Source organism: Drosophila busckii, chromosome 3R (assembly GCF_011750605.1).
Source record: "Drosophila busckii strain San Diego stock center, stock number 13000-0081.31 chromosome 3R, ASM1175060v1, whole genome shotgun sequence".
NCBI lineage: Eukaryota > Metazoa > Arthropoda > Insecta > Diptera > Drosophilidae > Drosophila > Drosophila busckii.
In genome coordinates this window covers 14,424,010-14,445,014 of record NC_046607.1, presented here as the reverse complement: position 1 = coordinate 14,445,014, position 21,005 = coordinate 14,424,010, and the positions used below count along the sequence as shown (strand labels likewise).

The window sequence follows — 21,005 nt, the reverse complement described above, 5'->3', positions numbered from 1 at the left end:
CAGCTTATAATAATCATACGCCACATTGGCTGGCTAAGTGCAATTTTGGAGCTGTTCGCCTGCTCCAAACTAGCCAGCATATCAAATCCCCAACGTAATTATGGTCATGCCACAACACACACATACAAACACCCAGTTCAGCATTTAGTTGATCATTTTTGGAAAGGACGCCGCTTGGGAGCATAGAGCGCCTGCATGTTGTTTACTTTAAATGCAGCATAATTACCTTGCATGCCGGCAGTATTAGCCTCGGCTAACGGTTATTGAAGCCAGAGTTGAATGCTTTGTGGATTTCATAGGTAATATGCGCTTAAGCTTGTTGTCTTTAATAAATTTCCCTTAAATGTATGTGCTCTCGACTGCAAGCAAAGATTATATACGTATGTGGTTTGAGCTAAGTGTGTGTGCTTAGCAAGAACAACAATAACAATTGCAAATATACTTATACTACGTATACATAGTGTTTGCTGATACTGCAATATTTCGTATTAATAAATCTATTGTGTGCTCATAAATTTGAAAACAGCTTTGTTTACGTTTATTCAGCAGGTACAAAGTAAAATATGTATATGTATATGCATATCAGCAATTTAGTTATTACTATGGATTTGCTTAAAAAACTTAAAGGCAGCAGACTTGATGTGTTAATATTAGCCAATTAGCATGCAACGTGTTATCGAGTCGATAACAGATTCACGCGCATCCTGGCTCATGGCAAAGCCTCTGATGGCAATGCTCATGTCGGGCTCGTGCACAGTCGAGGATGTCAGCTGGCCCACTGCATAAGCAACCACAGCGCAGTTGTCGCGCCGCATGGCAATCGCTGACACCAAGCGATAGACAACAGCCTCCTCATTGTCCACGCCCACCAGCGGCTGCATAATACACTGACCCATATCGTAGGAAATCGCACAGATTAGTTCTTTGCTAATGGTACGACAGTGAAAACAATGTGCGGAGCTACTCTCCAGCAGGCCCTTGGTCATGCTGATGATGTCCACGGGCCAGAGCAATCTTGTCATTTGTCCATTATCGTCTACGCTTACATCTCTGCAGGTTTCACTGGCGGCATTCAGCACTTCCACCACACACGCGAACTCTTCCTCAGCTAGATTGCAAATATCCAGTGTGTCAATGTGCAGTTCGCTTAAGCTTGGAGCTTCTAGACAACACAATTGCCAGTTAAGTATAGGTTTAATAGGTTTTAATATAATCATGCTTGAACTTTCGCTTAACTTTATTTAGTGATGAGACGCAGCTTTTTATACTTATCGATAACAGCAGTGCTACTTCATTATCGATACTCAAAAGTAACTGCTACATTCGAGAAGTATTTACACGCTTATTTGTGCATGATATGAAATTTATAATCAACTTGTCCCCATGCGTCAAACGATACAAAATTAAATGTTTCGCAGCTCTGTTATGTTTTTGTTTTTGGGCCGGAGTCGGGGTCATGACTGTCAACTCTTTGCAAAAATTATTAAAACATTTTCCCACGAGTGTCAACACTTTACGCCCAGCTGCCAGCCCCCAGTTCGTGTGCGCCGGGGAACTCCCAGATCCCAAAGCTTCGAGGTCGCGCCGACCGTTATGAGCACTTTAATATTTAAGTCTGCTTGAAAAATGCAAACGACAAAAGACCCACAAAACAACAACAACAGCAACTTACACACGCAGCTCTAACCAGTTAAAAGTGTTTTGTGTTGAGTATGAAGAAGGATTAGAGCGAATAGGCTAAAAGCGTTGAAACTGAGACGCGGTAGCCAAGCGACGACGCAATACGAATTTGAATGCTTCATAAAAGTTAAAGTGGGGCTTGCAAGGTCGTGTGCTGTGTGTTTAGGTCGCCAGCGTATAGGGCTCAGGGCTTAGGTGGGGGGCAGACAGCTTCATTAAGATAAACCAATAGCTGCTAAATTGTTAACATTAAGCATACATAATGAATTAAACACAGCTGCGGAGTTAGGCTTAAAGTTACCTATGCACACACACACACACACACACACAAACACACACACAGCCCAATACAATTTACATTCCTGCTTTAACCTCAGCGCCCTTAACAGCAGCTGAAGATTATGCGCTGTAAGTTAGTAGACCACCATTGGGCCAAAACAGCCGCAGGCAAGAGCAGCAGCAGCAGCAGCAGCCTAGGAGCGGGTCCCAACTGGCACATACATTCTCAGCCTTGTTGTTTAGTCGGCCTATTTCGCTGGCATGAGCAGCGGGCAGGGAACGGGGCAGTGTAGGTCGCTGTTTAGTCATTCGTTACGCTTGTTAGCAGCCCCAGCATAGAGCTGGAGAAACAGACACAAGCTAAAACGGAAGACACTTTGTTCGCTTTCACCTGCGCGTCAAGGCTAAACCGAGAGCAATGAGAGACTGAGACTGAGATAGAGAGGACAGAGAATCTGACTGGTGCGCTGAGCTCTCGGCAAATGACTGGCGGTTTTTTGGGCAGGCAGTCCTTATATTCCCATTGTCTGTGTCTGCGTCTTTATCTTTCGTTTGTTCTCGCAGATGTTTGGCATTTTGTTGGCTTATGCATGAGTATTAATAATTTAGAGAGCGACTTGCGATTACATGACACTTGGCGGCAATTCACATAATTTACTTTCATTTGTTAGTTCTTGCGGTGGCGCACACACACCAACACACACACGCACAGTTTTATATAAACTGTGTGCACTAAATAATTTAAGCGCAAGGCGAAGCTCAAATTAATTGCAGCTACTAACAATTGCTTGCATAAACTACTTACTATGTATGTTGTAAGTAATTACTTTCAGTTTCAACAGCAGCAAAATGCTTGTGCTCTCGAGCTCTTTGTCTAGCAGTTCACATGTTCATTTTCAGTTCCGTTGACATTTCTTAACTCAACAGCTCCTGCCTTCAACTTGGCTATGAGAAGGTGCTGGAGGTCATGTGCTTGTCATTTTGCTTTCACTTTGTCGTTGCTCAGACGATATCTCGCCCACAACCCCTGTAGCTATTTTTATTTCGACCACTGTTTACTGTTGACTTTTTGCATAATTTTGTCGCATGGCTGCCTTTTGTCCTCATTTGGGCAAGCCGATTTGCCAGCCCCCCCGCCCGAGCTTCAAGCCATACAAATGACAGCAGCTACACATGCATTTTTGATATGAACTGATGCCTTGAACTTTAAGCGTACTTATTAAATTCGTAGGCTCTGTGCTAAGTCTCTTGAGTTGAGTTATCTTAGTTTGCAATGCATTTATGCACTTTGGCAATGCATTCAGAGCAGTTTAAGCAGCTTAAGTCATTAGCATACCAACATTTGTATGTGTACTTAATCAAATTGAAAAGTTGTGCGTATTGCTCATACGCCACGTAAACTTTGTAAGCCCACGCCCACGCCCAAGCTGTCTAACCTTCAGTCGTGCTTAAGACTTAATTCCCATGAAATCCTGCGCACGCGTTTCGGTTTGGGCTGACTTTGCCAGATTTCCTCAATTGTTTTCGCTTTGCTTGAGTTGCCTGAAGTTAAGCGAATTACAAGTAAAGCCAAAATGATTCTTATTCATATAAATTGTAGATAGTTTTGCAGACAGTTGCGCGTTTGTCTGTGTGTGTGTGTTTGAGCTTGGGTTTGCCCTAATTGAAGGCGTTTTAATGCCATCGATATTTAAATTTCCGTGTGAAGTTCTCGTTTGTTAAGCGACATGAAAGCGGTACTTTTATTCAATAAAAAACTTGCTCCTTGCTTGCTAAGACGCTTTGGCTATAGGCGCTAGGCGTCGAGCGCGCTTGAAGGGGCTTGAGGCCTCGAGGCGCCATTAAATATTGACGCACACAAAGAGCTCTAAATGCCACAAAAGAACTCATAATGGCGACTTTGTTGTCGCCCGTCCGTTCGTTTGTACTGCCGTCTCTCTGTGTGTGTGTGTGTGTGAGTCCTGTACGCTTTAGCACACTAATGCCGCATTATGCGCTTTATTAAGGCCAAAGTCTTGGCGTTTACAAAGTCTTGGGCGTTGTGACTGAGTGAAATAACTTCAAACGCGACTTTGTGGCAGGTGAAGCATTAAAGTACCCAATTATCTACATGACAAAGCAAACTTAGTTATGCCTCAAAATAATGTTAAGCAATCGTTCATTTTAAATGCAACGGCATACAAGACAAGCAATTTTCGTTATCTGTTGTTTATGCGCTGCTTAAAATATTTCTTGTGCTTAATGCAATTATTAATATGACATCATTGCCTTAAGGCAATGCGAGCGCCAGTTTATGAGCTGATTGCGTATCTCAGATTCAATGAAAACTTTTCTGCTCGCACACACACACACAGACAAAGGCAAGTTCGCTGTGTCGGCTGCGGGCGAAAAGATGCCAGCGTAAGGATATTATGAAGCACACGGTCAATTTATTACATTCGCGCTTGTCTTCCATGCATGGCTGCACATTAAAAAGCAAATTTAATTAACTTGGCCAAACTTTTATTAATATTGAACGTTATGGTGGCGCGCCAGCTGGACTCGCATAGTTCCCCGCCCGCAACTGTGTGCGCTAAGCATAGCTTGGGTTCGTAATAATAAAAAGTAGCGCATATGAAAATAAATAAATAAAAGACAGCATCACCACGCATTACGTACACAATTTACTTTATTACATAAACTGATTATAGTTTTAATGCCACACAGGCCACCAAGCATAAGCGCAAGAGCAGACAGAGAGAGAATGAGAGAGACTAAAGCCTTATTGAAGGCGGGTGGCGACTGGCGACTGGCGACGACGACGACGACACAGAGCAGACCAGGCAGGAAAAGCATAATATCCTGCCGTTATTATCATTATTAAACTGTGAATGGCATAATAAACGCACTGGGTAACCGCAGAGTGTGTCGAGCTGCAAGCGCTGCCGTCGCCTACGTTGGCATTTGTTCAACCCCTTGAAGATGCCAACTGCACAGTGGTGCGCAGGCTGCAAAAGCAAAACAACACTTACACTAGTTGGCAAGTAATTCAATGCTCAATGCTGAAAAGTTGTGACTTTAAGATTGATTAAGTTAATATCAAGTATTTTGCATTGCAAATTGATTTTAAGTTTTGGTCACACTGTGACACGCTGTTAACTGCCGTGCTGAGCATTCCGCGGCTTAAATGCAACTCAGCCCGTAATCGATGTACTGGCTGGCAAAGTTATGAGCACGTCATAATCCATTATTGCGCATACGCCACATACGACAAAGATGGCAAGCTTTCGAGCAACTTAGCCAAAGCAAGAACAACAACAATAAGTCGTTAAGTCTACGCTGGCCCAAAGGCGGCAGAGTCTCTCTCTCATGCGGGTCAGCTGATGCACTTAACGGCGGGCAGCACGCGCAGCATAAATACTTTAAGTGCCCTTTGGCCAGGCCAAACGGTCGTGTGGGTGTGTTGCTCGGGCTGGGGGGCTGTAATGGGGCGCGTTCGCAACAGTCGTGAAGCGTTTATGGCTGCATTGCTTAACGGTACACTCGAGTGTTGTTGGCAGCACGCTAATTTCCAAATGCTTGACTGCTTAATGCACTCCAAAAGCAGCAGCTGCAGCTGAGGATTATAGAGTCTGACTTCGAGCCACTCTGCAGCTGCTGTTCATGTGTGTGTACGTGCTTGCATGCAACTGGCATTTTGGCTGGCACGAAGCATTTTTGCTAAGCGGCTCTTGCTTGCATGCCGGCCACGTCAACTTTGGCTGTAAGTTCAGCTTTAGCGGTCAACATGTTGCCAGAGCGCGCGCTAATTAGTCGTTAATGATGCATTTGCTATAGAGATTTTGTGTTTCGATTACTTTGGCACATAGTACACAAAGCTGACACGCACATCGGACACACGTTACTAATCTGAGCCAACACGCAATTTCGAAGCCCCGCCAATGTCAAATAAGTAAATAAATTCACTCAACAGCAGCAGAGATAGGCAAACCAATATGCTAAAGCAGTGCTTGGCATGCATGCTCGTATATTTTTGTTTGGCAATTCAAATTAGTCGTCGGCACATGCACATACGTATTTAATTACATACACAGCCTGGGCGCATATGCTGCGCATACGACCCGTGGGCCTTGCAAGCAAAGCGCATTAGCCGCGCTAGCATACAGTACAGTGTCTGCATATGAAAATATAACATGTTTACATAGCAAATTTACATAAATCCATGCAAAATATTTACATTGACTTTAAGCTGCCGCTGGCGTCTACATTTTAACAATGCCTGTCTATTAATTTGTATTCATGAAATGCGCTCAGCATTAGCATTTTTTCTTTTTCTTTTGATTTTCATTTCACATTTTCTATTTCTTTTAACAACGCAAATCTGTCTGCTGGCATAAATGTTTATTGTTTATTTGTTTTGCTGCTAAGTCGATTTACATCAAATGGAATTTTGACAAAATTTGAGCCGTATCATTAGTATTTCCAACTAAATGTTATTCACAAATTTTACACATGCTTTTGTCAATTATAAATGCCGCAAATATTTATAAATGGCACCAAATGACTTTTGATAAAATCAACATTTTAATTGAATTCAAACAGAATTGATGTTGGCGCTCAATATTAATCAATTAACGCTTTGTTCACTAAGCAACAAAATAAAGCACCCAAGTACAGTTGAGTTTGTGCAGCCATTGAGCAATATTAGAAATACTTATGAGTGCATAAACATTGCCACGCGTCAAACCGGAAGTGCACTCATTTGCGTAAAGTTTGACTGGCAAAGCAGCAGACTCTTTACAAAAGCTTAGAAACAGGCGCCGAGCAGCCAATGAAGTATAAATAATTCTGTATGAGTTTGAGCAGCTGAATCGATATAGCCCACGGCCTAATCAACAGTCTGTATTCCTTAGTAACGGCAGGCTCAAAGCTTTCGACAACAATATTTCTCTTAAATTTTGTACGTTTAATTATTTGCTTATATTAGCACTTTGTGTAGCGTCTCATACTGTCGGTTACGCCTCACTGAACCGTCCGAAATTTTCAATTGATTTTGTTAACAAGATAAACATCCATTAATTGTGGAAAAAACTTGCAAAATTATTTTTTGTCGATTATTTGTTCGACTTAATTAGTCAGCGCGTGTAAAAAGTTTGTGGCTTGTTTTTATTATTGCGCGGTAGCATAAATAATTTTAATGAGCTGCTGAATTATTCCGGATAATTATGTAACAACATTTTTGCCGATTCAATCACAAAACGTTGCTGCTGCCGATGCTGCTGCTGCTGCTGCTGGCAATGTTCAATTAATAATAATGATTTTGCAGCTGCTCGGCGTCCGTCACATTTTAAATGTGAAAGCCAACAATAAACTTGTTAAAAAGCAAAACAATGTATTTAAATTAACAGAATTAATATGAAAACGAGTCTTGTATGAATATTAATACAGCAACTTAATGTGGGCTAAGCCTATTGTGAACTAAATTTAAATCTTTTACTTATGACGCACGCACAGACACACACATACACACAAGTCTAAATGTAGCAGTAAAATAATCTACATAAGGCAAATTGCATTTGCGTGTCAGCTCTAGACGAATGTAGGTAAGGCGGGCTAGATTTCATTCCGGGCTCGGGCTCGGTCTCGAGCTCTGTGAATTGAAACGGTGATGCGTATTAATTAAAGGCAACGCGCAGCAAATCAAGTCGCGGCAAAAGCAAACCAAGTGAAACGAGCAGCAACGGCAAAGTCACAGCAGAAATGCGTGTCTGCTGTCAGGAAGAGTTTAGCAGGAAGCACTCACACATGCACACATACAGCGGCAAATGGAAATGTACTAATAACATGTGACACGTGATATATTTAATTCATTTTTTGTGTATCAAGTGGGATTGGATTCAAACTTTTTGCTGCTGCGTCAGCATCCTTACACGTCTGTCCTATGGAGATTAACTTATGGCACACACACACACATACGCATGCATATCTTTCATTAGTGTCGCTTGTTTTGTAATTTAACAATTTCATTAGCTTAGCATTTGTATATAGCTGCAATCTACAATCAATATATTGACAAGTGCTCGCTATTTATATATAAAACCTTTATGCTGTTTTTGTCATTGCGTGTGCTCTGGGCAGTTTAATTATAGTGTAGATTTCCAGCTAAAGCCTTTCTTGGTTTCCTGCTTCGCAAATGTCGTGCGCAATTTAATTGTAATTCGCGTTAATTCGTGCGCAAAACTTGCCCAATAAGCAGCGCGTTGGGCCACTTTGCTGGCCATAAACAAATGAGTAAACAAAGTGGCACCACAAAAGCTGCCAGCAGTCAACACATTGCCCCACTGAAATTGCATGTTTCACAATCTTGAATTGTTTCTTGTGGTTGCGCCCACAAAAGTAGGCAACAGCAGACGCAAGTTGCCTTAAAAACAGCAAAAAGGAAACACAGTTGAAAGCGTTCATTATCATGTCACGTCAATCGAAAACAATCTAATGACTGCACATGATGTCTATCTCAAATGGAATGGCAGCTCGACCAAAACGAGCTGAGCAACAGTAGCTCGTCGCACACGTAGCCAAAGCGAACACAAAAAATCTTTTGCACAAACACGTGCACACACACACACACAAAACTATAGTGTATGTGTGTGTGTGTTGTGACTTGGCAAGTGGCGTGAAAGTTTGCGGCAGAACGATTATCATGCATTAGCCATGCTTTGGCGGCTAAATCAACTGTAAATCTGTAACACATATCAAACAATAAGGTCAGTTATAGGTTAAGGTTAACCAACCAGCCCAACCACCCACTATCCATTATGAAGGGTTCAATGTGCGCTCAAGCGTTTTGCCACAACAACAACAACAACAACTATAACCTGTTAAATCGAGTGTTGAAGTGAACATTTGAAAAATGATATAGCTAGAAAAAAAAGCTATTAATCCATAAACAAAGTAAGCAATCAGTTAGCTTATATTAATAGGCATAGTCAACACACATATTTTCATTATATTAGCATGAATTTCTTATTGTATTTTGTATAATGTAAGTCTTTTGTTTTTAGCGTGAATTTTAGCTATAAAAATAAGCTCGATTTCTTTTTAAACTTTTACATTTTCTGCAGCCCACACTAAGCAATTGTTATAAATATATTGTATATATAGAAGAATCAATACGCCTACCTTAAAGACATACACAAAGTTCAATCTTCAATCACACTTTGTCTTGCCTGCAAAGGTTAAGTTCACTGCCTTTCAATATTTCCAAGAATTGACATCTTCAATTCAATCATTGATTGCTAATATTTCGTTTTGTTAGTCTGGCAGCTAAATCAATTCAGCCATGAAATTAAATAAATTTAAACACATTTTAACTTTTTGTATAATTCAACAAGTTTTTAGAAAATTCCACAGTAATTGGCGACAATTTGAAACTGTTTGCTCTCTGTTGCGACATATTCTCGAGTTTAAATTAAAAATTCTTTCCGCGAATTTCACGTAATTTTACTAACGTGCCAATAATCTCAAAAATGTACTTTGCGTGATTCAACGCAAAGCGGCAAATGGTGGCTTTGAGCACCTGTATGTGTGTGTGCAGAAGGTCGTGTTGGCAACAAAAGACCAGCGCCAACAACAAGGTGGGTAATCCAAAAAATGCCATAATTACAACAGTTGCTGTTGTTAGTCGATGGTGGGAGGGGGGTGTGGTGCTTAGGTATGTAGCTGAGTGGTGGTAAGTGGAGACAACAGTGCAGCGGGTGTGCCCGGTCATATTAGGGCACATTTCGGTTTGCCAGTTGGCCAAATAACATTGGCGCTTGCCTGACTGCTGAAATTGTAGTAAAGCATTTGGCCGTCAAGCGCGCAACGCTGCCGCAGTGGGTGGGAAACTTTATAATGTACTTCCGTTTGCTCTCGTTCACATGGCAGCGGCATTTCAAAATATTTGACATTTGCATAAATAACACACACTTGCAACAACGGCAACAGTCGAAAGCGCTAGCCCCAGTGTAGCTATAGAGCGAACCAGCTATCAAACTGGACGTACGGCATTGGGCAAATTAAAATTTTTCATATGAAATATGCACGTTGTCGACAACGAGCTCCTGAAATTCCACGTAACTGAAAACTCTTCCCGTTGGGCGCCCACACACAGTTGGGCAAATAAGATTTGTGTGTGAAATCAGGACAGCAGAGCAGCCAGCCAGCCAGCGAGCTAAGCAAACAAATTCATAAACAAAAAGAAAAAGCACGCGAAAGTGTGAGTGAGTGAGTGAGTGTGCGAGCGAGAGCGCAAGCAAATCCCGGCGCAGTATGAAGTTTATTTATCCAACGAATGGGCAAAAATTAGACGCGGCTGCATGCAAATTGGCAATTAGGAAATCCTTTATTTTATGAATTTGCCAAGCGTCGATTTCATTTTCTTCATGTAGTTGGCTTCGAATGCAAATAAACGCGTCTCTTAGCCTGCCGGCTGCGGGCCTGGCTTATAAATCCGCACTATATTACATATATATGTGTATATATGTGTGTGTATGTATTTGAGTTTTATAAGCGTCCTATTTACAATCCCATTGAAGGGATGTTTTCTGCAATTTATACTCATTGTGGGCGTTCTCTGCTTTTATTTTGACGCTTTTTATTTTTCGTGTTTATTCTGGGAACATATTTAATTTCATTGCTTCGCTTTGTTGTGGGTGTTTTCAAAATACGCAAGCTTACTCTTGCATGCATATGGGCAAACGAATCCTTGCAGCAAATAAAAGCAACAGGGCTCAAAAGCAAGCAAGCATTTAAATTAGAAATTGCCGGCATACAAAATTTTACCTTTTAGGCTTTAGCAATACAAGTACATGTGAACTTGAAGGAAGTACATTAAAAGGACGAGAAGAGTCCAACAAGTCATTAAACAAGCTCATTACACGTAAAGTTTAAACACATCAGACGTGGAGAAGTGATGAAGTTAACACGTGTAATCTGGCAAAGGATAAGGAAAATCTTAGCAGAGCATAGAAGGAGTAAGGGTTGAAAAGATCAATATGCTGACGAAATAAAATGCAATACATTTAATAATTAATATGCAGAGTTTGAGCAAATGAAAAATACTTATAAATATTTGTAGTTCAATATTGTGATTAATTGTAATTGTAGCCAAAACTAATTGAGAAGTGGGAGGAGTTTAGCAAATCAACTTTGCAATTCTGCAGAACGAAAGCTAAAAAATTAAAGTTGAGCTAAAGTTTCACTTTTAATTTATTCAAGGAACGCTCAGAGCATCGTCTTATACTTAATGAAATCTTTTTATTTTTGCTTAAAATAATTATTTGCTCAGCTGCTTGTTGGTTATGCAATCGTTTTGCCGCATCTCTAGTAATGTTGCCCTGGGTGAATTTTAAATGTGACAGATGAGTTTTTGCAATAACAATAATATGCCTATTATTGTTTGGCACGTGGCGCGCTTTGATAAGTGCTTGTTACTGCTTATAAGAAAGCAAACATAATAATATATTTTCGACTCTGGCTCAACCATTTGCTGTAAATGTTTGAAGTAGGAAAGCCGCTGCGCGTTGCCTTGGCAAACAAAAAGATTTTGGTTATAAAATTGGCAAGGTGAGTGCGCTAAAGAAAAGAAATTCAGACACAACAAGCAGCAAACGAAGCCGTGGCAAGAAATCTCAGTTAAGATGAAAGATTACATGCTGTCTGGAAACGGGGCGTGGGCGTCGTCGTCGTCGTTGGCCAAAAGTCGATTCCCAAATCAACAGGGACAAACAGCAAGCGCACTACAGAATGAGAGAGAGCAAAAGGGAAAGTGTGATAGACAAGCGTAAAGTAGCTTATTTCAATCGAAATCCTTAACTTGCGCTTTTTAAATTGTGTAAATCCTTTTATTTTAACGCTTGCGAAACTCTTTTCTGCTCATTTATCGCTTTTGTGGCATGTCGTAAATGCTGCTGCTTGTTTGCCCTTCCGGCAGGCCAGACAGCTCTTGGCTGCTGCTGGTCCGGTATCAACTGCAAGTTGACAGTGTCCCGGGCCAGTTTAATTTGCCGCACATTTTGACATTTCTTTTTTTTGCTTTGCTTTGCTTTGTTTTGATTCGTTCAATTGTCAAAATAAGAAACTTGCTAAACCTGTTGCTAGGGGATTACCCAAAGTTTTGCTTTGATATTTGACGTCGATATCCTAGGTCGATCCGATGCCCAAGCCCCCAACTATGAGCCGCACTCTCTGTTTATCTCTATGCACATTGAAAGTCACTCAAATGGAAAAAGGTTCAAATTACCCGCGCGATTTTCTTTCTACGTTTTTTTTCACTCTCTTTTCGAGACTCTTTTACGTTTTTATGTGTGTGTGCAGTTTACTTTTCAGCTTTTGCTGGCGCTGTGTATTTTGCCTTTTAGCACTACTTCGCCATTGTTTGTACTGAGCATGTGTGTGTGTGTGTGTGTGCGTATTACTAAGCGAGTTATGCCACACATCGTGGCACACAAATTTCAATACACCAGCTGCTGGCCCCACTAGGGCGCCATATTTTAACATTATTCGTCAGCAGGAAGCTTGCCGGCAGTTTATTACGACTATTTTGCCCAGACGCACACACACACAGCCAGATGTGCATGCATATATGCACATGTGTAAGTAACTGTGTGTATGTGTGTGTGCTTAACCACAAAAAGTTTAGCATCAGTTTAGGGCGATTGCTCAATGCGCTCGTAAATTTGCTCTGACAAAATGCTTATGTCTACTCCATGTCTTTATATCGACAATGCCAATGGATATCTTCATAGGACTAAGAGCTTTACACTTTGCTAAGCATACCGCTGCGATAGCTTTAACATATGCATATAAACATAAATAGATTAGCTAGCAAATTTAAAATACATAATTTTTTATATTGTAAGCACTTGAAATTGCGCCCAACATTTAATGCCTAAATTAGTGAGCCTCAATATTTTGTTTAAGTTTAAAGTGCGTAGGCTAATTCCCTAAATTGTAATTCAAAACATTTACATAAGAAATTGCTGTGTTAATTGTAAATGTTGCATGTTGCATATTTAACGAAAGTGAAAATATTGGCTGACATGCTCGTATCACTTATGTATTAGTAATAAGCTCGTGTATACATATGTATGCGTTTATGTCGCTTGACAACCATTACGAATATTGATTTCCATATCGAACACGATACTAACGAAAGTCAGAGAGTAAAGGCGAAGTCAGTCACTAGACTAGAAACACACACACACACATAGACACAGTACGAATGCGCTGACGTAATGTGAAAATTATGCGTTGTAATTTGCGCCAAAGCGAAAACGGAAAAGGACGCACTTCAGAGTTTTCGGATGTGCCAATGCCAACAGTAGAACGAACAGGCAAAAAACACAGACACACACACTAACACATATGTATATATCACACTGACATGCAGATGAGAAGACAAGAAAAAATTGAAACACTTTAACAGGCAAAGGCAACAAATGTAGCTTGTTTTTATTTTGTTGGTTGCTTTGTTTGCTGTGTATTGTTTGCTTGCTGCTTCTTTTTGGCACTTTTTCACTTCTTGGCGGCGGCGGCGTCGTCGTCACACTGTGGGCAACTTAAGCTGGGGCGTGGCGCATGGGAAGTTGTAAAAATAAAATACAACACATTTGCAACTAAGCGCACAAAAAGCAGAGTATGTAAAACAAAACACAAGCAAGAGAAAAAAAAAAAAACATAGCATGCGAAAAGAAAAATAACTACACGAGAATTTGTGGTCGCTGAAGAATGCGGCCGCTGCGTGGCAGGAACATTCATGCCCCACTGCGTTGCAGTGTGTGTGTGTGGGAGTCTGTTAACTGCTCCCCCGTTGCTAAGGGATGCTCAAATTTGTGCAGCTACTAACCATGGCCTGAGGCAACACACGCAGCCACAACAACTGCCAGAGAAAATAAACATAAAGCTATGCTGCTAAGTGGGCGCTGTAAATGCTTAGAAATAAATTTGTGTCGCTTGCAACCCGAAAAGAAACCAAAGAAGCTTTAGATCCTCATAAATTCTCACACCTTGTTGTGAGTTAACTTTGCCTACGCCACAGTCACAGCCAAGAAACGTGTCAATGATGCTGTGCAGCAGCGCAGACGCTGATAACCGGCTATGTATTCATCATCATAATCATAATGTTGCACGACAGTGTGGCAAGAGCAATAAACATGCTACAAAATGTGCAATGCACAATATTTTAATATTGCTGTTTAAATATTAAAGCTGCTGCTCTAGCATTAAAACTTAATTAGCTGTTTGAGGTCTATAAATTATTTAATTGCATGAAGAGAAGTTTTAGTGGTTGGACACTTGTAAGTCTTCCTATGCGTGGTCTGTTTTTTAAGAGAAAAGCAGCACATTGTGCGCTGTTTTCATTTTAAACTTTATGCTGCGAAGCCATCTTAATATTACTCATACGCCTAGCTAGCAGCTGCAAGTCTTCTATTTAACAACCAGCATGCCGTTTAGCGTATAAGAATTAACGTGTGCTTGGTGCCACTGTGCAACAGTTTCATTATGTTAATGCTCTAAGCAATTCGCACTGCAAACATGTTTGTTTGCTTTTACTTTATATTGTACACCCTTATTTTGTTTTTCTTCTTCTCGCTTTTTCATTTTTTTGGGGTATACAAAACCTGCTTATATTTACGCAAAAAAGATACAATGGACAGCAAAGACATTTAAAACTGTTGAGTTGAGTATATAATTTGTTTAATGGTGATTTATGGCTGGGGCCGACCGACCGACCGACACGACTAACAAATGGTAAAAAATTGTAAATTCTTTTTTATATTTGTGTTGCCAACAAAATAAATGTGGCAGTATTTCTTTTTATGCACCACACGCCTCACAGTTTCTGTTTAGTTTTATATATTTTGTAATAATATGCTTAAAGTTAAATTTCGTTTATTCGCATTAAACTTTTGGCTGCTGCTGCTTTTGTTGTTGGGCTGACTGTTGTCTCGTTTGTATGCTGCGCATTTAATTAAAATAGTTTTTGGCATTTAATGAGCTAAACTAATTTCACTGTTTTTTGCGCGACAGCTCAAATATGTTGCGCGTTTTTCCACACGACAGAGCTGTGTGCACGCATTATAAACAGTAGGCGTGACATTTGGGGCGTAATGAAGTTTATGCCAACAATAAATTTAATGAGTTTTCAGTGACCGCATCAATTAAATGCAATAATGTGTAAATTTTAATTATACAGTCTGATATCTAAGCCCGAAATTTAAAGCTCAACATTTCTTAAAGCCAAGTGAAAACACAATGCGAACAAAACCACCGCAACAACTTGTAAAAATTTTATTTCAATGGCTGTATACACACGAGTATAAACACACACACATTCGTGGAAAATGGTTGCAAAGTTAAACAGAACAAGAAATGAAAGCAAAATAAAATAAATAAATTAGTTAAAAATGCGCACTCTAAAGCACGAAAAAAGAGTAAACGTGAAAATGGCTTACGGCGACATCTGCCAACAAAAATAAAGGTGTTCACGTGAGGCAGCAGCCACAGCCACAGCCACAGTCGCATGGTCTATATCATGCATACGCATATTACGTATACGTCTGCGGTATGTAGTGGCCGGCGCTAAACCAATTTTGCGATTTTGTCTATGGGCTAGTTTAGATTTGCATGAGCGATAAACAGAGAACGTGTGACAAATAAAATATTTAAATATCTCTCTGGCAAACACAAAATATTTTGACTTTGTTGCGGAAAAAACGAACAAACACACACACACACACAGACAGTCACAAAAAGTTGCAAATTGCGGTTATTGTGGCCAACACAATAAATAATTTTATGCAAAAGCCAGAAACGCACAAAAAAAAAACGACTCGATGACTTGCAACAAAATGTTTGCAGGGGTTAAACATGTTCAAAACTTTTTTCTTCTTGCTAGTAGCGCCCAAAAAAAAACTGCCTGTCATCGTTATTATCATCATCAACACCAACGTTATTATGCTGCCAAGGCTCAACGTACTTTTCTTACTTGTTTTCATTTTTTTGCATTTGAAGCGGAAACGATTTCATTAAAATTTCATATTAACTAATTGGATTTGATGCCGTTTCATATATTCAGTTTTTTTTTTGCGTTTCATGTGTAGAGTTACGCATACCAATGCAATTGTATGTGCGCGTTTGAATATAAGCTTATTTCCGGGGCATCAGCTTGGCCTTATTTAAATCCATGTTTGTTTTAAATTAAAAATTTATTTACCTACATACATGACAAATAAACGCATGTGATTACGCCGCAGGCCATCACAACGACAATTTGTTTATGTTCGGTACGTGCGTAAAGTTGAAGGCAAATAAGTTCAGGTTTACCTGTAACGAAAGTAAACACATGTAAGTTTAAAGTTTGGCTTAAAGTAATTTAAAGGGCAATAAATTGAACTCTTAGACAGTGTGAGGCGTAGAATAATATTTATCGATAATTAATATATGCGCTAGCTTTTTAAATAATTTTATAATATATTTATGTTACACAAACAAAACTTTGTCAACTCAGCGACGAGTTATAATTAATTTTGGAATAGGCTGACAAAAGCAGCTTAACATTCAATAAGAAGTAGCAGCTTTTAGCGAATTTTAACACAGAGAGAGCTGCGAGTTCAAAGACATTTTGTAATAAGTATTATTTAATTTAATCTTTTTTATTTGTAGCAACCAAGCCATTCATTATTATATTACAATTTATATTAAAACCAAGCGCTGTAAGCTTTGCCTTCTTTAATTTAAAACTCTTCTAAAGTCAATAAATCAACTTTCTTAGCCCGTTTAACTGTGCTGATCGGGGCTAAGCTATTGATACCTGCACATAAGCATGACTGCCAGCCAAGTTAATGAAGTCTCTCTCTCTGTGTGTGTGTGTGTGTGTGTGCACAACTGACAAATTGTTGCCTGTCTGACGTTCTGGCTCAGTGCACACAGTATTTCCTTCACTAATGTGCAAAGCTGTCTTGCGCAAAGATTTCGTAATATTAAAAAATTGTTGTTGGCAAAAAACGCAGAGAAACTCGGCCAAATAGCGGCGCGGAAATAATGGCGGCAAACGTCTCGACTGGCAACTGGCAGCTGCTGGCGGCGGCAACGCAAAAAAGAGCTACAAAATAGCATAGAAAATTAATAATCGCGCGTTGCTTGTGCCAGTAAACAATAGGGGTAAGGCAAGGAAAAAGAGTCTTGGCTCGTTACTTTCGTCATTATTCAGAAATTTCAACTACTTTGCAGGTTTGCCTGCTGCAATTCGCAGCAGCGAAGCTTAAGCAGCAGACAAAACGCACAGACTGCAAGCCAACAACAATAAGAAATTAAGCATAATAATGAAAATGAGAAATGTCTTGCAATATTGTACAACTTTATCAAATTTGTTAGCTCTTTGTTCTGTTAGGCATTGTTGAGTATCAAATTTGCTAGTTTGTAAAATATTTCAAAGGGGCTGCACACACTTGCAAATTAGAATTCATTTACAATTTACAAATAAATCGAAAAAATAGTAGCAGCAGTGAATTTACTTGATTTGCAATATTTACAAATTTGTCACAAAATCAAACGAGCAGAGTGCATAAAATTTTAATCAACTGCACAATGCTGCAAATTAAGAAATATTTGTATATAAATTGTTGCTAAATTTATCACACAATATTGTGGTTTGGCTTACAGCTTTATGCTTGAAATATATTTATAGTATTTAGTTTGTAGATGGCTTCAACGATTGAGCCTAACTAAAGCAAAGATGCTTACTGCTTACAACTGCATTAAGCTTATGAAGATGTCGCATGTGCTGAACTTGCTAAGAGCATCACTCAAAGGTTGAATGCATAAGCAAAGCCTCAGCTTAGCTCAATGCATTGCGTACAAATAATTTTCATACGCGTCATTTAATTTTGCATTAATTTTTTGTATTTATATGTCAATTTGCATTTGTAGCCAATTTATTGTCTGTTGCTGGTTAATGACAAAACATGCAATTTAAGCTGCATGCAGTTGACAACTTTAAAAAATTTGTTTGTAATTTTAAACAATTGATAGCGTTTTTTACAAAACTTTGTGGCCGCTGCTGATCGCTGCCATTTGCACGAATACGTTCATTATCAATTCGAATTACAAAAAACGAATGATACTCGATAAAGCAAAAAAATAAACACCACTTAAAATACAAAGCCATGCACATGACACGCCTGTAACCACAACTGCAACACGTCAATCGTTCGTGGCTAGCAATAGCAACAAATGGCTAAAAAGCAGAATAACAGCAACGGAAAACGCTGCAGCAGTGAAAACAAAATCAAATTACTTGGTTAAAGGAGTCGGCGTGTCAGAGAGAGAGAGAGAGAGAGAGAGAGGGAGTGACTGCCACTGGATAAGCACAACAACAAGGATGAGCAACAAGGACAACAAAATGACAACTACATTATTAATGCACGTTGAACTTGAAGCAAGCTGCAGGGCACGCGGCAAACCAGAAAACATGGACAATTTGACAAAAGAAATATGAAAATTGTGTTGAGTATGGTGTGTGTGTGTGTGTGCAAATTATATAAAGTTTACTTGAAAGGCAACGCTTGTCACAAAAAAAATGCTTAACAACAAAAAAACTTTTGCTTGTCAATTCGGGCTGCATACTGTATAAGCTAATTTTTTTCTTTCTCTGTTGTACCTTTCTTCAGTTTCTGTATTTTTGCTTTAGGTATGCATACCATAAAAGCAAAAGTTTTTAATACATGGTTGAAGACATTTTTAAAACAGTTTATGTGTTGGATTTCATCAACTGTAAGCTGTAAGATAATATAATTGTCTTTGTCATGTTTGGTAAGCTTGTGAACTAATTGAATTTAAAAAGTGTGTCAATGATAGCGAATAATAAAAACTTTTGATACTAATACTTAAATGCTATTTCACTAGCTATTTAAAAACAAAATTAATAAATTACATAAAAATGTTGTAAGCAGTTGTAATCATTGCATTAATTTAAATAGCAATAATCTAGCGCAGCGCTTGAACCAAAAAGCCTAGCATACTTAAGAGCGCTTTTCAAATTTCTTAGTTTTGTTTAGTTTTGCTTACTAGCTGCTTGTACTTATTAAGCAGTGCTAGCTATCATAGTTAATTAATATAATTAATTAAATATTATGGCATGAATAATGCAAACCTATGCCTACCATGTAAATTTTTCATTTATTCAATTAACCGGGCCAGCTGTTTTTATGCGTCACGTCGCAATGGCCTTAACTTTGAACGTGTTCAGTAAGTCCAACTATACTTATAACTAAGGGCGAGTAATCCAAAGACGAGGCCGCCGCCGTCGCTTACCTTTTTGTTTTTCAATAAACACACAGCGCGTAGAGTACAAAGAAATATCCAAAGCACGTGACAGATTTTCTTGGATTAGCAGCGCAACTAACGCACAATGCGAAGACGCACACACACAGACACACACACACACACACACACTTCGCTGTATCTGTATATTGCTTGTTATTGTTGGGATATTCACATGGGCTCTAAGTGCGCGCTAAAGCATATACATTGCCCATATACACGCAAACAACTAGTGTCTGGGCTGAAATTTTCGCGTCACACGTCACTTAGTCATTTATTCATATGACACTTAATTTGCTGCCTTATGAGTACGAGAGGCTTTCACTTGGTTCACTCGATAAGCGGCAAATGCAGCTACTTAAACACTGATTAAATTGAGCATACGCCGTGTGCACAACGCGATACGCTAACGACAACGCGAAGGCGTTAAGCAAAAGGCTACAAAATCACGCGCGACTAACACAAACTGCTAAAGCACAACTGCTGCCCACGACAACGGCATTCGAAGTGGCAAATGGCATTTCGATAACAAGTTACAGTAGCTCGCCACACACACACGCACACAGACACACACGAGTGGCATACGACACGAGCATAGCCGAGCTCAAAAGCGAAGAGAGCTACGAAACGTTTATGGCATAAATTGTAAGAGCGCAGCGCTTGCAGCAAATACTATAGCATACTTAAGAGCGCTGCTGAAGTTTTGGGTGTGTTTTGCGCTTTGGGACACACACGCAAAGTGAACATGCGCAGCTCAAACAGCGGCACAGCGTTTCCAATGCCACACATTGCACACCGTGTACTCAATTACTTGACTGTCCCAAAACAGCTGAGCGCTGGCAAATGAAGCCAATGTAGCAGTCGCTGCTCGTTAATGCTCGACAACAGCGTCGCTCGTCGTGCTCGTCGCCTGTAACTGTATGACGCACTTAACGCAAACGCTGTGGCGTGTCTTAGGTCAGAAATGCCGCCAACTGTGGCTGCTGACTGTTGTCGCAGCAGACAGCATTTTTAATTATGATAAATGCTTATTCATAAGAAAAATGTGTCTTGCGTGCCTTTTTTTTTGAATACGCACACACACGTTTATACATTTGTATGCATTTAGCAATGCTCGTTAGCAAATTTATATATTCTGCATAATTGTTATTGCTGTCTGCACATCTTTTAACGCTTTTCTTCTTGTTCTGCGCTTTGAACTGCTCTGACAGGTCAAGATTTATGCCGCATGCAGCTTGTGTCGTTGCCAGCCAACCAGCTGGCCAGGTGTGTATGTTGCCAGATGTGCTTCAATCACCATCAGCGTCACTTAATAAAATCACAGCACGGCATGTGATGAATTGCAGTCATTTCTGCAGCTAACGGCAACACGCTTTTAAGTGGAAAGCATTTAACAAGCGTCGGGCCAACAATTAAGCAAAAACAAGCAATTGACAGGCAATCAACAACAACAACACACAGAGAGGAACAAAAGTATATGTGCTGCAACAAATTATGTTTAGTTTGTGCTTTGTTTCACTGTTAGCCTTGGTTAGTTGCGCGCGTTGCAACAAAAGCTTGTGCGAGCCACTCGACAAAAACCAAATTGACCAAAAGTTAATTTAACCACTGTAAACAAGACGAAAGGCACTTCAAGCTCTGGCGCTGACCAAGAAGCTTGGGGGTTGCTGCAAAAGCCTTACAGAAAATCAATTGATGCGCCA

General features: G+C 39.8%; 2 protein-coding genes across 2 annotated transcripts in view; both read right to left on the bottom strand.

Moving 5' to 3' along the window:
* LOC108604460 (hemicentin-2) overlaps nt 1-19,787 on the bottom strand; it is a 54,384-nt gene extending 34,597 nt beyond the window's left edge. The window contains exon 1 of the mRNA XM_017993939.1: nt 19,294-19,787. The gene's annotated coding sequence lies outside the window, so the exon portion shown is untranslated. The remainder of the gene's footprint in view (nt 1-19,293) is intronic.
* LOC108604461 lies at nt 532-1,275 on the bottom strand. Its single transcript, XM_017993940.1, has 2 exons — nt 1,237-1,275; nt 532-1,162 (listed from the first exon to the last, which is right to left on the bottom strand). The coding sequence occupies exon 2, from the start codon at nt 1,020-1,022 to the stop codon at nt 651-653; it is 372 nt and encodes a 123-aa protein (XP_017849429.1). The 5' UTR covers nt 1,023-1,162; nt 1,237-1,275; the 3' UTR covers nt 532-650.
* Nucleotides 19,788-21,005: the final 1,218 nt, after the last annotated feature.

Bases quoted from the DNA above. Each gene is read 5' to 3' on its own strand.
- LOC108604461 (XM_017993940.1), bottom strand. From the start codon at position 1,022: ATGACAAGATTGCTCTGGCCCGTGGACATCATCAGCATGACCAAGGGC.